At 47.4% G+C, this 15,992-nt stretch overlaps 1 protein-coding gene across 1 annotated transcript in view; it reads left to right on the top strand.

Annotated features, from left to right (window-relative positions):
• The first annotated feature begins 2,789 nt into the window (after nucleotides 1-2,789).
• Nucleotides 2,790-15,992, top strand: part of ELP3 (elongator acetyltransferase complex subunit 3) — a 101,864-nt gene continuing 88,661 nt past the window's right edge. Inside the window, exons 1-7 of the mRNA XM_076332535.1 lie at nucleotides 2,790-2,854; nucleotides 4,794-4,893; nucleotides 6,085-6,223; nucleotides 7,740-7,810; nucleotides 10,154-10,217; nucleotides 12,092-12,160; nucleotides 14,025-14,179. Coding sequence (XP_076188650.1) covers nucleotides 2,836-2,854; nucleotides 4,794-4,893; nucleotides 6,085-6,223; nucleotides 7,740-7,810; nucleotides 10,154-10,217; nucleotides 12,092-12,160; nucleotides 14,025-14,179 — 617 coding nt within the window. The 5' untranslated portion in view covers nucleotides 2,790-2,835. The remainder of the gene's footprint in view (nucleotides 2,855-4,793; nucleotides 4,894-6,084; nucleotides 6,224-7,739; nucleotides 7,811-10,153; nucleotides 10,218-12,091; nucleotides 12,161-14,024; nucleotides 14,180-15,992) is intronic.

The following is a 15,992-nucleotide window of genomic DNA, read 5'->3' as shown; positions in this document are numbered from 1 at the left end:
GTTTTGGAAACGTCCAACTTGTGTGGCGAGATGGAAGATGAGTGAAGGCGAGCTGCTGCCAGGGAAGTAAGAGCATTCAGAAAGCAAAGTCTCAGCAGCGACGTTAGGGTTATAATAGGTTAAAGGACGGTTACCGAAGAGCGTGGAGACCTTGCGGCAAAGGGAAAGCAGCTAATGATAATAGCTAAGCGCAAGAGAAAAAGTTGCTGTAATAAGTGGATGAAGCTGATAACGAACGGAGAGCACAGCTCAGCTCACGTCAGGAAGGGCTGAGGAGACGAGGCGGCAGTGACATGGTGCGTAGGGTTGTGTTTAAGGGTGTGTGGATTAAGGGGAGGGAGAGGGCTATGGGAGTTGGCTCGAAATCAGTCACCTTGTCCCTGCTGGCATGCTCTCGGACTGATCGCCTTTCCGTGCGTCTAGCACGGGCATCCTGCCTGTCCTGTGCTCCGTGCCATCCCCAACAACATGCAAAGACATCCTCCAGGTGGATGCTGCGTAGTGGGTGCACCGCCAAATAATTCAGGGGAAGGAATTGCTTTCATACCCCAGCCAGCCCAAAGCAGGAGACGGCTAGACACACAAACAACCCCTGACTGCATGGTCGCGTCTGAAACGTCCCTTGCTGCACAGCAGCTGCTGCAGTAGTTTGAAAAAGGTGATGGCAGGAGACGCATGTCTGGATAGATGCTTTGTAGCCGTTCGCACAGCTATCCTGATCACAGCCACTCTCCAAACCACTGATAGATTGCTGGTTGGCACAGGATGCTTGGGAGACCCCCCGGGGAGGTAAAATCACGGGTATAGACAGGTCCAGACATTGCAGGACACTCCCTACATCCTGTAGGAAGGAAACTGAATTCAGCTCTCTAAAAAGCCCTGAAGGCAGGAGAGAGGTAGCAACGGGAGCAGATGGTCTAAACCTGTGTTTGCAACCTGTTCCATCCTGGGATCTTGCTTTGTATAGGCAGGATGCCGCCAAATCCGCCCAGCAAGTTGGGGGAGGCAGGATGGTCTCACAACACGTGCACACACGCACACACCCTCGTACAAGCTGCCTGCCAGGCTGCGCGTGCTGACCTCAGGCGCCGGAGCAGGCTCTGGTTGCTTTATAATCCCACCCGCGCAGCGGCAACAGCCGACCCGCGGCTCCTTCCACGTGCCCCCTTCCCTCCCTGCAAACCCTCCTGACCCTTCAGTCCCCAGGCGCACACCGGCCGTGAGCGTGATGCCAAAAATCTTCAGGTCAGCCCCCAGACCGGGAGGTTTTCAAAGAAAGGTTTTTACCAGCCCGCAAATCACAAGAGCAGGTCACCTGGCCATTGCCAGCATCTCTCTTCACTTTTTCCTGTCATTTGGTGTTTTTTTTAATTCTTGGTGGCCTGTTTTTCCTTGCTGCCTGTTCTCTCCTCCTCTGCAGCCCTGTTTTCTCATCCGGGCAGCCTGTCCCCTCAGCTCACTGCTAGGTTCACGTTACTCACAAAGAGGTCCACCAGAATCTACTGGTTGACCAGGATTGTCAGCAGCAAGGAGAAGCGGGAGCTGGCGGCACCAGCCAGGCTCTGGCCAACAGCAACAAACCAACCAAAGCAGGTAGTTCCCCACGCGAGATGTAATTCAGCCGTGGCACTCCCTGCCCGGAGAGCAGCTGTAGATGTTGAAGCTCACGTGGGCTCTAGAAGTTATTGGAGATTCATGGAAGGATCTCGAGCTCATTTCATAGGACCGTAGGAGAATTTGGGCTGGAAGGGACCGCAGGAGGCCTCTGGACCAACCTCCTGCTCTAGGCAGGGTCAGCTCTGGGACCAGCCCAGGCTGCTGAGGGCTTTACCCACTCGGGTCTTCAAATCCTCCAAAGGAGGAGACGACACAACCGCTATGGACAACCCACTCTGACGCTTGGCTGGCCCGGCGAGGAGTTTCTCCTTACGCCCAGTTCGAACCCCTCTCCTTAAAACTTAGGCCTGCTGCCTCCCACCCTCCCACCACACATCACTGTGAAGACGTAACCTCCTTGGAGGGACTGGGGGCTGCTGCCAGGGCCCCCCAAAGCCCTTTCCCTCAGCCTCTCCCCACAGGGAGCCCCCCAAACACCCCCGTTCCCCTCCCCGGCTCCCTTCCGCCACCCCCGGCCCCCAGCTCCCCGCCTCGCGCTCCCCAGCAGCCGGCGGCTCTCCAGGCGCCTCCCGGGGACGGACTTTGAGCCTTTTGCCAGGGGAACCCAGCGCGTTTTCCCCTCCTCCCGCCGACGCTTTGCTACCATCTAGCGCCGAAGGGGCGCGGGGCCCGAAGGCCGGCGGCGGGAGCGGGGAGGGGGGGAGACGACGCTCTCGGGTGGGGGGGGGGGGCGGCTCGGGCCTCCCCGCTGGCGGAGCCGCAGTACCGATACGCGTCGGTAAACGCTGAGCATTTCAACGGGGGGCACTTGACACGGTAAGGAGGGGCCGGCGGGGAGGCACCCCCGGCACACACGCGTGGGGGTCCCGTCCCCCCCCCGCGGGACCGGCCACCCCCGGCGGTAGCGCCGCCGGTACGCGCCGGCCCCCTCCCCACAGCGCCCCCCGGCGGCTGGCGGTGGCACCGCCCCGCCTCGCCCGCCGTGTGCGCATGCGCGGTACGGCCACCCCCACCCCCACCCCCACCCCCACCCCCACCCCCACCCCCCCCCCCCCCCAACCGCCCCCCCCTCCCCCGCGCGGTCCTCCTGTCGCTTTCCGGCAGCGCGGCCGGAGGCGCGGCGTTTTCACGACGGCGCGTGTGGAGGGGCGGCGCCGCTTCACGGCAGGAGGCGCTGGCCCGGCCCGTGAGGGGAGCGGCGGAGGGGCCGCCGCCAGCATGAAGCAGAAGAGGAAAGGTAGCGGGGTGCGGGGGGATCGCGGTGCCCGGGGGCTGGCGGCAGGGTGGCCCCTGCCCCATTCCCAGGAGCCGAGGGCGGTGGGGCAGGGCTTTTCCCGCCTCCCCCGGCCCTGGGGGGGTGGGGGGCGGGCTGTGGCGTGGCAGGGCTTCACCACCTCCCCTAGCGCTGTGCGTGTGTGTGGAGTGGGGAAACGAGGCAAGACTTTGCTCTCCCCCCTCCGTGTTCTTTTGGAAGCGGGTGCAGGGCCAGCCCCGACCTTGCTTGAGGGTTGGAGGGGCTCGGCACCCCTCTGTGAGCCCCCCGTTTTCTCTCCCCGCTGTTGAATTGGGCGCTGTCACTGGGAGGCAGGGTCTTTGCACCCGTGTGGGTGCTCAGGAGTTTGCCTTGCTCCTGACCGGTGCCCTGACTGTCAGACACCGAATGGGGTGCCGGGGGCAGGGCAGTCCGGGTGTTGCTGGACTTTTCCCTCATGGCAAAGGGAAAAAAGCAAAACAAACCAGGGGAAGGGATATGGGGCAGCAAAGGTGGTGCAGGGCAGTGCGGGACTAGTCTGTCTGTCGTGGTTTAATCTCAGTCGGCAACTGAGCACCACGCAGCCACTCGCTCACTCCCCCCCACCCAGTGGGATGGGGGAGAGAATTGGAAGAGCACAAGTGAGGAAAAAGTCGTGGGTTGAGATAAAAATAGTTTAATAATTGAAATAAAATGATAATAATAATAATAATATGATAAGAATAATAATAATACACAAAGCAAGTGATGCACAGTACAGTTGCTCACCACCCGCCGACCGATGCCCAGCCAGTCCCCGAGCAGCGGCCCCCCCGGCCAGCTTTCCCCAGTTTCTGTACTGAGCATGACGTCCCATGGTGTGGAATGTCCCTTTGGCCAGTTTGGCTGTGCCCCCTCCCAGCTTCTTGTGCACCTCCAGCCTTCTCAGTCGGTAGAGCATGGGAAGCTGAAAAGTCCTTGGCTAGTGTAAGCACTGCTCAGCAACAACTAAAACATCAGTGCGTTATCAACTTTGTTCTCACCCTAAATCCAAAACACTGTACCAGCTACTAGAAAGGAAATTAACTCTATCCCTGCCGAAACCAGGACACTGTCCCACAAAACTACCTGCAGAGAGAGACCAGGTGGGAGAGCATCCCTGTGGTGCTTCTCCTGGGTGGGTGTAAATGCTGCCGGATTTCAGAACAGCTGGCACGAACGAAAACTCGTTGGAGCGGTGGTGCACCCGGCTACGTCCCTGCTGGTGGCTTTTCTGACAAGCGTGGTGTGTGTATTTTACTGTCCCAACACTTGCTGGTGTAGACGGAGCCGCACAAGGTGAAAGAAATGCACGTTGTTGCTAGGAAGCGTGGATGGATCTCTTAATAGCAATGCCCCTCTTCTCCCAAAGCTGCTGTGGAAGAAGTGTGAGCAATGTATACAGTGCAAACCCTCGCTGCGGCCTGGGGTGGGTCTGTGAGGCGCAGCGGGGAAGCTTTAAGGCACCGATAGCACTGCCTGATGCAGCGTACCCTCTCTGCAATGGAGGGGAGTTCACAGAGCTGGCCTCTGCGTTTGGCTTGCCCCACCGTCCTCATGAATGCGTTCTGCCCCTTGCCTCGTGTACTGGTGGCATCAGACTAGTCTACTAATTGTCTTTAACTTCCAATGACTCTCTATTTCTAGCTGTTGTGCAGATTGCTCTGACATAAGAAGGTGGAGTTTGTCCTAGAAGTAAAAGAAAATCAACGGTATGAGGCGGTGACTGTCATTTGTTTGAGCAATGCTGCAAATCGAGAGCGATACGCGGTGGCAAAATTCCCTCTATAGGCAACAATTGTAGGAAATATTAAAAATGAACGACAGAGCAGAGGCGCCTTGGTTGTCACAAGCAGTTGGAAAGCACTGGCTCTACACGTGGTTTCTTGTGTTGTTCTCGTTTCAGGAGACCTCAGCCATGCAGAGCTGATGATGATGACAATAGCTGACATCATAAAGCAATTAATTGAGGCTCACGAGCAGGGAAAAGATGTGAATCTGAACAAGTAAGTCACTGTGGGATGACACTGAAGAGCTGATCCACCAGTGATGAACGTGTCCTGTACAGTCTATTATGTTCAGGCTTTTATTTTAAAATGTTTTATTTTCACAGGCTACTGTCATTTCTCTTGCTGTTACCTGATTAAAAAAATACCACCAAGGTTTGTAAATTCTGTGGTGATTTGATACCGTGCCTTGCTACTTCACTGGCACTGCTCAGAGAACAAAATGGGTTGTATTGGTGAAAAAGTCCAAGAAACTTGTCATTGCCTTTTTGTGTTTCCACCTGTGTTCATCCTTCAGTAGTGCGGAAGTCAGTTCCATCAGGGAAAGGAGAGATTAATTGAGGGATAAAGTTTAAATCAGATTTTCTTAGCAGTGTGTTATAAATGAAGTTGTTGTTTACAGGAAGTTCTTCCTTCTTTACATACGTGGAATAATAAAACCTGAATTTCTCCCACTGTTTCTATTTCATTTACATGATATAATTGCCAACTTTTTGCTGATGCTGGAAATAACTGACATGAATGTCTTAGAAGTTAAGTCAGCTAGAGTCTGCATATGTAGGGGTTAATCAGATGGAAGTCTTATGAAACGATTTAAGTCGCTGAAAATGGGTAAGCCAGAGTCTGTGGGCAGCTTTCACAACGTTTTGATAAAATCATACTTAGAAGTAAAGTGTACAGAAACTCAAAACATTGGCAATTGTTGCATATCAACTTTATTTGGACTTTGGTATCTTAATACACAACGCAGCTGTTGCAAGGAATTACTGTGTGCTTTTTAAATCATAGAATCATAGAATCATTAAGGTTGGAAAAGACCTCTAAGATCATCGAGTCCAACCGTCGACCCAACACCACCATGCCCACTAAACCATGTCCCTAAGCGCCTCATCTACACGTCTTTTAAACACCTCCAGGGATGGGGACTCAACCACTTCCCTGGGCAGCCTGTCCCAATGTTTAACCACTCTTTCAGTAAAGACATTTTTCCTCACGTCCAATCTAAACCTCCCCTGCCGCAACTTGAGGCCGTTTCCTCTTGTCCTATCACAAATAAGTTACCTGGAAAGGCAAACTGGGAGAACCTACCTAGATCTCCACGTAACCCAAAGGTACTACGATAGCGCTGCTGTGGAATACGGGTATGCAAGACAGAATGGAGTTGTTAGTTTGAGGTATTTCTGCTTTCAGGCTGAAAACCAAGACGTCAGCAAAGTACGGACTTTCAGCGCAGCCGCGTTTGGTTGACATCATTGCCGCGGTCCCACCGCAGTACCGCAAGGTGCTGGTGCCAAAGCTGAAGGCCAAGCCTATAAGGACTGCTAGCGGGGTAAGCACGTACATCATTCTCTCCCTCCACCACCGTCCTCCCCTGCTCTCATCAATAAGTTGTATTTAATTGTTTTCAAAGACCAGGATACTGAATGTCCAGAAGCTTTAATGACGATGCACTGGCTGCATTGCCAGCTTCCAGGCTGCCTTTTCTGTCATGTTGTGCCCGCAGGGCTATTGCTTTCAAAGCATTTGGGAGAAGAGAAAGAGGAGGTCTGGGGACTTTGTTTCAGAGCAGCATGTCTTGCTCTTTAGTCGTCGTAGAAACAGTGCAGCTTAATCTGCAGGCCCTCTCAGTGAGCAAAGGTAAAATGTTAGTATTTAACCTGTTTCTTTGAAAGGTAGTTCAGGCAGAGAGCAGGAATAGAGGTACAGCTAACATTCAGCTGCGTGTTTTTAAGCTTTCCTACTGTATGTGTAGCATGCCTCAACTCAAGTTAATAAAAATAAAAAAACCAACAAACCAGAAACCAAAATCCCAGGAAGTGTTCACTTTTTATAACTTAAAAAAAAAAAAACCCAACCAAAAAACCCAAACAAAACCACAAAAAAACCCCACCCGCAAAAAAAACCTTAATTTCTTTAGTTTCTTCTTTCTGGCTATAGAATACTTCATTAAACTCTTACTCCAACCAGGATTTCTGAAAACGAGGTATTCCAAGTTGGGTGCCCCAAATTAGTGGACACTAGAAAAATCTTGGTGTGTCTGTCTCTTCTTCCCTCTGGTCCTTTTTAAAAAAGAAGATAGCATCTTACATTATGCTTGCATTTAACGTGTGAAAAGCTGTCTGAGATCAGCCTGGGAAAAAAAGGCTTCGCTCAGTTAGGCGGAAGGAGGAAGCTATTTTTGTTGTCTTTGGTTTATATCTTTTTGTTTCTCTTCATCTCTCCCCCATTTTCATCTTCCGGGTGGTGTTTGATGTGCTTGGTGGCACGCTCTCACCCTTGCACTGTTTTAGATGCACGTTAGACGGTCCTAGTGAATACCCGAATGCCAGTCTGCATCTTTCCAGCAAGGTGGTTAATCAGATTTGGTATAAGACACCTGGTTCTTTATAATATACTGCCAGTTTATTCTGAATTGTGAAAATATTAAATAATAGGATTCCTATTTCTTGACGTATTTGTTATCATAGAATCACAGAATGGTTTGGGTGGGCAGGGACCTCTAAAGGCCATCTAGTCCAACCCCCCTGCCATGGGCAGGGACATCTGCAACTAGAGCAGGTTGCTCAGAGCCCCGTCCAGCCTGACCTGGAATGTTTCCAGGGATGGGGCATCCACCACCTCTCTGGGCAGCCTGTGCCGGTGTTTACTCCTTATCTGTTTATCCAGTGTTATCTCCTGCAAGAGTTAACGCACAGATGTTCTAGGTGGCAGACTAAGCAGAAAACATCTTTAAATAGTCTCTCGTAGATGCACATGTATACATAGCCTTCCAAGATGCACTTTATTTTAGTAACTTCAGAAGCAATTACTATAATTTCTCTCCTCTGTAACTCTGCTTCTTACAGATCGCTGTCGTGGCTGTGATGTGTAAACCACACAGGTGTCCGCACATTAACTTTACAGGCAACATATGTGTGTAAGTATGACAGCTTAGATGACCCGAGAGGACTGTTCTGCCGTATTTCTGTATAAATCCAGTGTTGCAGTAGCGTTGTATTGGGGACAGGCTTCCTTTCGGCACAAGCACAAAGTTGCAGATTGCCGATGCCTGCGCATTACGCTAAAAAGTCTACTTGTTTTTTCTTCAAGGAGGAAACCTTTTTCTTTCATGGGCCAAACCCTACTTACCTTAGTAGATACACACTTTTGTGAACGTAGTAACCAGGAGAATATATTAATGGTCAAATGTAAGTTGTATTACTGTGGCAGGGTGCGCAGGTGTGTTGTATGTGACCGGGTCCGTGAGCAGATGGGAGAAGACTATTACAGAAAACAAACGGGGCTCAATCTGCAAAGTTTGAAAACTGCTGAACTGAGACCCACCCGAGGAGGTGCAGGTGTTGTCTGCAAAGACTTGCTCGGCGTGGCAGTCTGGCTCTGCCTGGCTCTGGAGTGAAACGAGAGCACAGGTGGAAGGGAAGGCCTCCAGCTGCCAAGAGCTTGTGGTGTTAAGGGAATAGCTTCCGAGTTTTATCTGAATTGAGAAACCCAAGCTGGGTTTACCTTGAAGTGTGTTACCTCTGTTTGACTTAAGAGTCTCTGCACCTGAAATCTCATCTGTTTTTTTCCGAACCATATCAGTTCATCCATTTCAAAACACCGCTTCTCTTTCCCGCCTTGTCACACCCAAAACATCAGGGTATTTCACTACCAGGTGCCTAACACAGGGTGAGCTGGCTCTGTTCTTCTTTTTGCATGAGCAGCTAGTCTGTTTGAGACGTTCCAGGTAATTGCGTATATGAAATGTCTTTAATTGGGTTGCACAACTTTTGCCAGCAAATTAATTTGGCCATGGTAATTTGGCAGTTAATTTTATAATGGTGACAGTTGACTTGGGTTGAGTTTGCAGGGCAGGCGGTGAGGAAACTGATCAATTTGACTGTGAACCGAATGTGTCTGATTTGATAGAGATGGCATTATCTTAGCCTGCGCATTTCGGATCTGCTCACTGTGAGTAACAGTAGGCTGACTGCTCTATTACCTTGTCTGTTGGAGGCGCTCGGCGCCTGCAGCTAACGTTGAAGGGGTTGTCAGCCCTCCTGTCTCGGGTCGCCTTTGAGCACAGAATGACTGGAGATTGATCATTAATCCCACAGCCCTCAAAAGAAAGCTCAGGACCCTTCAGAATAAATTTATATTCCTTTTAATTACTCTCTGCTGTGTACCGTTCCTCTCCGGGCCAGCAGTCGTGCTGTGATAGCCGCAAGTGTGTCTTGCTGTGTCACAGAACGAGTTTCAAACAAGCCTCTAGACACAGAAACTGTAGTTTAATACCAAACTGCCGTACAGTTATCCAGAGTAGATGGACTGTATTCTTTTGAAGTAGTCTTAGAATGCTGTATTCGTTACATAGCATGTTCCTAAGTTCAAAAAACAAATGTAAATGAGCTTTCTCACCATCAAGGTATTTAAATTCTATAAATTTCTGGAAAAGAAATGCAGATTGTGTAACAGGATGATCTCTATGTCTTTCTGTGCCAAACAAAAATCATATTTTGCATCAAATGAGACGATGTTTTTGATAGAATGGTGGAAAATATTTAAATTGTTTGATTGTAAAATTACTTTCTAAAATCTAATAATCTGTGTGTAACTATTACTCCAAAACTGTATGACAGCTCCCTAAAATAATGCCGTGTTCCAGAAATACGATCACAGTACACTTTGCTTCTAGTAAGTCTTACCAAGTTGTTTTATGTGGGTCTAGTCATTTGACAGGTCTGAATTGGTTTTTGGCATCCCGTTCTCATTAAAATTAAATGAAACAACTGGTTTGCACTGCGTACTTAGCGTTTGTAAACATACATAGGCTCAGTTCCTCTCAGCGTTACTGGGTATCGCAGAACGGCTGTCTTCAGCACGTGCGTTTGGGTCTGTACCGATATTTACGTCGGGTGATGCAGAGACACGGGAATTCATTCATCCATCCTGTGCTCTCAGCTGACCAGATGTGAACCAGCTTTAGTCTAGAAGCTGTATTGCAGCTTTAAGGTACCGTAGTGCTTGAGCTAATGAGGCCTTCCTTTTGTGGACTTGGTTTTGCCTATATGAGAGCTCCCGAACGCCGGGAGAGCGGTTGGCATGTTGCTGTGGTCGGGCTGTCTCGAATTTATGTTCCCCTGCGTTTCTGGTGAGAGATGGGGTAGTTGGAGCAGTGTCTGCTCAGCCTGCACCCTCGGTGCCCCCGTAACCTCAGACAGATTAAGTTGCTGCAATTGCGTAAGTTTGATGCCTGTTTTCTGTCTTTTAATATTTGCAGATACTGCCCAGGCGGACCTGATTCTGATTTTGAATATTCAACACAGTCTTACACTGGATATGAGGTATTACTTTGGTCCGCCATAATGCATTGCCTACGCTCTCTATAAACTCGGGTTAGGCTGCTCTTTATTTCTACAAATTCTCCCGTGTTGCAAGAATAAAAAACAAAAGCAGACTTCATACGCTTCGAGATCTAAAGCAGCTCAACTACAAGACTGGAAATTCTTCTCAATTATTGTAGCAGTTGTTTCTTTCTCCTCACCTTGCTGCTGTTTATACTGGTATACGTGTAATACGCTGTAGAGCAGGAGCAAGCAGCCTGTGACTCTGAGCAGGGCAAGTGCGGCAGCCGTGGCTGTACCCCACGATTTGCTGGTGTGGGAACAGCTGTTAATCTGAATCTCCAGCCGTGGAAAGCGAGGAGTGAGTAAGAGCAGTTGAAGGTGACGTTGCTGTCTCCCTTGGGACACTGCTGCGTGCAGTTTGTTGAAGTGAATGCTAGCTGTGATTCCTACAGCAGTTATCAGTCTGCGTCAAAATTTTCTGAACTAAACAGTCCAAACCAGAAACATAACAGATTTACTTGTGGCTCAATATGGGTTTAAGGGAAGGCAGTGCCAGACTCCTCAGAGCTGCCCAGTGGAAGGATGAGAGGCAACAACCATGAGTTGGAACGTGGAAAATTGTGCCTTCATGTAAGAAAAGAATGTTTTAACGTGACAGTTGTTCAAACACTTGAGTAGGGATCTAGAGAGGTTTTGGGAACTCTTCTTAAAGATAGTCAACCACTGACTGGACACGGCCCTGAGCATCCTGCCCTAACTGGACCTGCTTTCAGTCCTGTCCAACCTACATAACAAAGGTCAAGCTCTGGAAAAAAGCCCGTTATTTAGCTGTTAGTGCCTCTGAAATTACATTTGTGCCCTTATACGTCTGTATCTGCGGTGATACCTCGCTAAACATATATGACCAAAATAGCGCTCTCCTGTTGTATGCCGAAAGTTTAACAGCAAAAGATCTTGTTGTGACTAAATTATTGTGACTGGTTTTCACAAAACAACTCGTAGCTATTGTACAGATATAAAGTAGTAAAATGAGATAAAATACAATCTGCATTAATTTGGTAAACAGTGATGCAGCATCCTTTTGGAATGGATTTTGTCTGTTACCCGTTTTTGAGTGGCTTGAAACTTGTCCCATTAATGCAAAGTAGGAAAATCCTGTGTATATTTATATTATTTTGTAATTCATGTTGTTCTGGATATGTTGTGTTCATTTGTTCAATGCTAACAGCATGTGGGAGTTATGCATGATTTAAAGAGTCCTCATCCTGTAGAGCTTTTAATATAACAGTATGAAATACCAAACAAATCCAGGATACACAAGATACTTGAAAACCTTATCTTAGAGCATTATTAATAGGCTTACATCAGCTAGTAATATAAAAAGTAAGTTATTAGGGATTTCAATTGAAAGAATATGTTTAGATGAAAGAATTTTTGAAGTTTAGACCGAGTTCTAGAGGATACTCCTTGGATAACTGTTGTGCAAGTGAAGAAAAACTGAAATGAACAGGACAGAAAAACTTGTATTTTGAAAAACATTTTGTTTGTGATTTTTTTTTTTTTTGCAATATTTTTTGAGACTCACTGCAGAGATTCTTTATCCATCCTGCCGTAATGCACTAAAAATTTGAATAATTGTGTCATTCTCTTTATGTCATATTAACCATCAAGGATAAAAAAATGAGTTAAGGAGCCAAATTCAAATTTACAGTTGGATGGATTCTCTGCTTGTGAGTTTGAAGACTATAGGGTCCATTAGGATTTGAAGACTTTAGCATTTCAGTGCTAAAAGTTGTCTTTTGTTCTTTTTCACTGCAGGTTTTTTTTTTTTTTATAAAAGTTTACAAAATGGATCTCCTTGTGTTTTTTAGCCAACGTCCATGAGGGCCATTCGGGCTAGGTATGACCCCTATCTCCAGACAAGACACAGAGTGGAACAGGTAAATTTTTACAGTGAAAGGGGAATGCATTGTGATTGTGATGAAAATAATGATAACGCTTTTAATTGCCTGAACTGGTGGGCTGAAAGGGTTGTGATGAGCAGCACTAAGTCCAGCTGGAGGCCAGTCTCTAGTGATAGAACCCAGCTGTCAATATTGGGGCCCCATAGTGTCTAACCTCTCTGTTAATGACCTGGGTGTTGGGACAGAGCACGCTGTCAGCAGGTTTGTAGATGATGCAGAATTGGGAGGAGCGGATGATAGACCAGAAGGTTGTGCTTGCCATTCAGAGAGACCTGGACAAGGCTGGAGAAATGGGCTGGCAGGAACCTCTTGAAGTTCAACAAAGGGAAACGCCTGGGAAACAGCCCCAGGCACCAGTACATGCTGGGGGTTGACCAGCTGGAAAGCAGCTTGACAGAAAAAGGTCCTGGTGGACACTAAGGTGACCATGAGCAGTGTTGTGGCCTTGAGGCAAAGAAGGCCAGCAGCCTCCTGGGCTGCATTAGGATGAGTGTTGCCAGCAGGTCAGGGGAAGGGATCCTTCCTCTGGTCTCAGCAGTGGTGAGGCCCCATCTGGAGAGCTGTGTCCAGTTCTGTGCTGCCCAGAAGACGATAGACATGAACATACTGGAGCAAGTCTAGCAAAGGGCCACTAAGATGATGAAGGGACTGGAGCATCTGAGGAGACGCTGAGAGAGCCAGGACTGTTTAGGCTGCGGAAGAGAAGGCTTGGGGGAATCTTACCAATGTGTATAAATACCTGGTGGGAGACACTAAGAAGATGGAGCCAGGCTCTTCTCAGTGGTGCCCAGCGACAGAACAGGACAGGACGCAACGGGCACAAACTGAAACATGAGAAATTCCATTTGAACATCAGGAAACAGTTTTTAATTGTGAGGGTGACCGAGCACTGGACCAGGTTGCCCAGAGAGGTTGTGCAGTCTCCATCCTGTGAGATACTCAAAGCCTGTCTGGACACAGCGCCAAACAAACGGCTGTAGCTGACACTGCTTTGAGAAGAGAGATTGGACTAGGTGATCTCCAGAGGTCCCTTCCAACCTCAGCATTTCATGATTCTGTAATTCTACGTTAGCCTGACTCGATCCTCATAGACGAATTACTTTTAGACCTTTTAATTGTCTAACAGTCATTTCTGTTAGATAAATGACAAGTTTTGAACCTCTTATAAGATGTCATCTGTTCGGAACAATACCTGATCACTGATAGGAGACCCTATTACAACAAAATTGTACTGAACTTTTGTGGCAGTTGCTAGTTCTCGATAATTACTTACATGGAGAATTTAGTACTGAAATAGCGGCTTTCCCACCAAAATGATTTTTTTGGGGGGTCTCCGCTGGAGAATTAGAAGATCTGAAGAGTTTCTCAATCCTGTTCTGCTTTGGCTGGTTTCCTGTTTATCTCCGTATCCATTGGAAAATTCTCCATGGATTCAGTGTAGTCCTTTTCTCCCACAAGTTTTTAAGGAAAGTTAATTCTACATGGATTGAAGCAGATGCGAGGAACCTTTTTCTACGGGCCATATCTAAGCTAGCTTCAAACTGGAACCAGTGTAACTCCCATCAGCAAGATGCTAGGCTCAAGTAATTCTGCTTTGTCAAGACAACCTTTTATGCTGGGCTCAGTATCTGTACTCTGTTCTTGCAGTAGAAAAATAATTTTTGAGGTTTTTTGGGGGGGAATTATAAGAAATCTGTACAAAAGTATTCATGGTTTGTCATTCATAAAAGATATGACAACTGAAGAAAGAAATGCAGTGTAGGAATGTCAGGGTTTTCAGAGAAGTCTTCTAGATAAGTCCCTGATCGGTAATTTTTCCCTGGTACTTTTAATTTTACAGCTGAAGCAGTTGGGCCACAGCGTGGATAAAGTAGAGTTCATTGTGATGGGTGGAACATTCATGGCCCTGCCTGAAGAGTACAGAGATTACTTCATCAGAAACCTTCACGATGCCTTATCAGGTCACACTTCCAATAACGTAGCAGAGGCCGTCAGGTAGGCATCTTGGTTTTCTTTAAAGTAATTTTTTAAAAGTGTTCTTTAACTGATGTAAGAACAGAAGATACTGAAGACAAAAATTCAGGCCTCTTTTTTTTTTTTTTTTTTTTTTTGAAAGGCAATATTTATCCAAATATGTGCTTAAGCACAGAATATTTATAGCTCAGCTTGCAGCATTGCTCTGCGTACTGCATAGCACCGGCAGAAGACAGGGCCATGGTTTATCTGTTTGCTCGTGTAGGAAATGCTAAGCTGCTTCTAATTTCTTGGCATTCCAACTGGACTTCTACCTTTTATGCCTCATCACCTTACTTTGGAGTTGTGACGAATCACATTGCCGTGGGATTTATTTCCTTTAGCTGGGAAGGGGAACTGATCCTGGCTTGGAGGGAGGCCAGATGTCAGCTCCCGTAAGGGATGACTCACCCCCGAGAGCGTCAGTGCTCAGGAGCTCCGAGCCCCTTGCAGTCTCAAACGCAGTTACCCTTGCAGTATTTCGGTGTGAGAGGGAGATGCTCCTCTTCTCATTCTGCAGTTGATGAACGGAAAATCAGAGGCTGGTTTACTTGCGTGTGCTTTGGGTCATTAAATACATAACTTCCCAGTGCATTCTGCAGTATAAAACTGAGAGGAAAAATGGGAAAGATTTGACGTTTTGGAGCTGTTAAAACTAGGTGAGCATCCCTACTGACAGTTAGTTTGCTACCTTGTTGTTGTTCAGTGCAGTGGATTTTCCTTGATACCATTATCATCTACTGAAGAAAGCGGTTTTAGAACTGAGTAGGACTAGCCCTTGTCTAGCTTCATGTCTGCCTTCGTGTTTTAAAGCTGTAATTTCATTTGGTTTTCCTCTGGAGGGCAGCAAACGCTTCTGCTGGTTTTCTTTGGGTTTTTTCCTTGTCATTCAAAGACCAGACAAAAAGTGCGATGCTGCTCTTTCCGAGTGGATTTTATCAAGATAAAATCACAAACAAGTTGGGAAAAGAATTGCTTTTCTTTTGCTCTAGTGCCCTGGTTGTGAGCGCAGAAGGACACGGCTCGTTATGGAAGAAGGGTGGAGTTTGCAGGTTGTCTATTCGAATTAGTGCTGGGCTTATGCGTACATCAGGTGGTTCAGGATGTGGTTATTCCATATTTTGTCTGCTGCAGGTGTCTAGCTAATTTTACTGGACCCAAAATTTCTTTTGGAGTAGCCTGTCCTTTGCTCTGCAAGTTATTGAGGAAACTACGACACAGACTGTGTGACCAAGTAATTTTAAGTGCATGCAAAAATGAAGTGACTCTGAAGTCAGCGTACTGCCTTGCAAGCACGCAGATTGAGCAATGTGAGAAAACCTGCACTAACAATTTGTGGGTTTTTTCCAGCAGATAAACAAAGGTTTATATTTTTAACATAAAACTAATGTTAAATGCTTACTAAATGGAGGTATGTGGGAGCTATTCAAGTTGCACTTCCTAAATATTGTAGAGGCGAGAAAATTGGGCTCAGGATGAATCAATCAGACCTGTTACTTTTTGTGCTTCTTGCGTTTTAAGACGATCAATGACACTTGGCATAAGCAGTCAAGGTTGAATTTATGTCTCTTTGTACATGAGGATTCAGCCCTTCTCCCTCACTACTTCCATCAACAGAAGCCATGCTACATGGGGAATACTGACAATATTTTACTTGTTTTATGTTGTGGGCACTGTGTTAGGTGGTAACCTGAGATCTGGTCTCTCTCACCCCTTACTTTGAATGTGATTATAGTAGCCTTGAAATTTTTCCTCCTTGTGCAAATCATTAGTTAATTTTAGATTTTGTACAGTG

This window comes from Aptenodytes patagonicus, chromosome 3 (assembly GCF_965638725.1).
Source record: "Aptenodytes patagonicus chromosome 3, bAptPat1.pri.cur, whole genome shotgun sequence".
NCBI lineage: Eukaryota > Metazoa > Chordata > Aves > Sphenisciformes > Spheniscidae > Aptenodytes > Aptenodytes patagonicus.
Note: the sequence above shows the minus strand (reverse complement) of the source record. Positions and strands in the feature narration are given on the sequence as shown.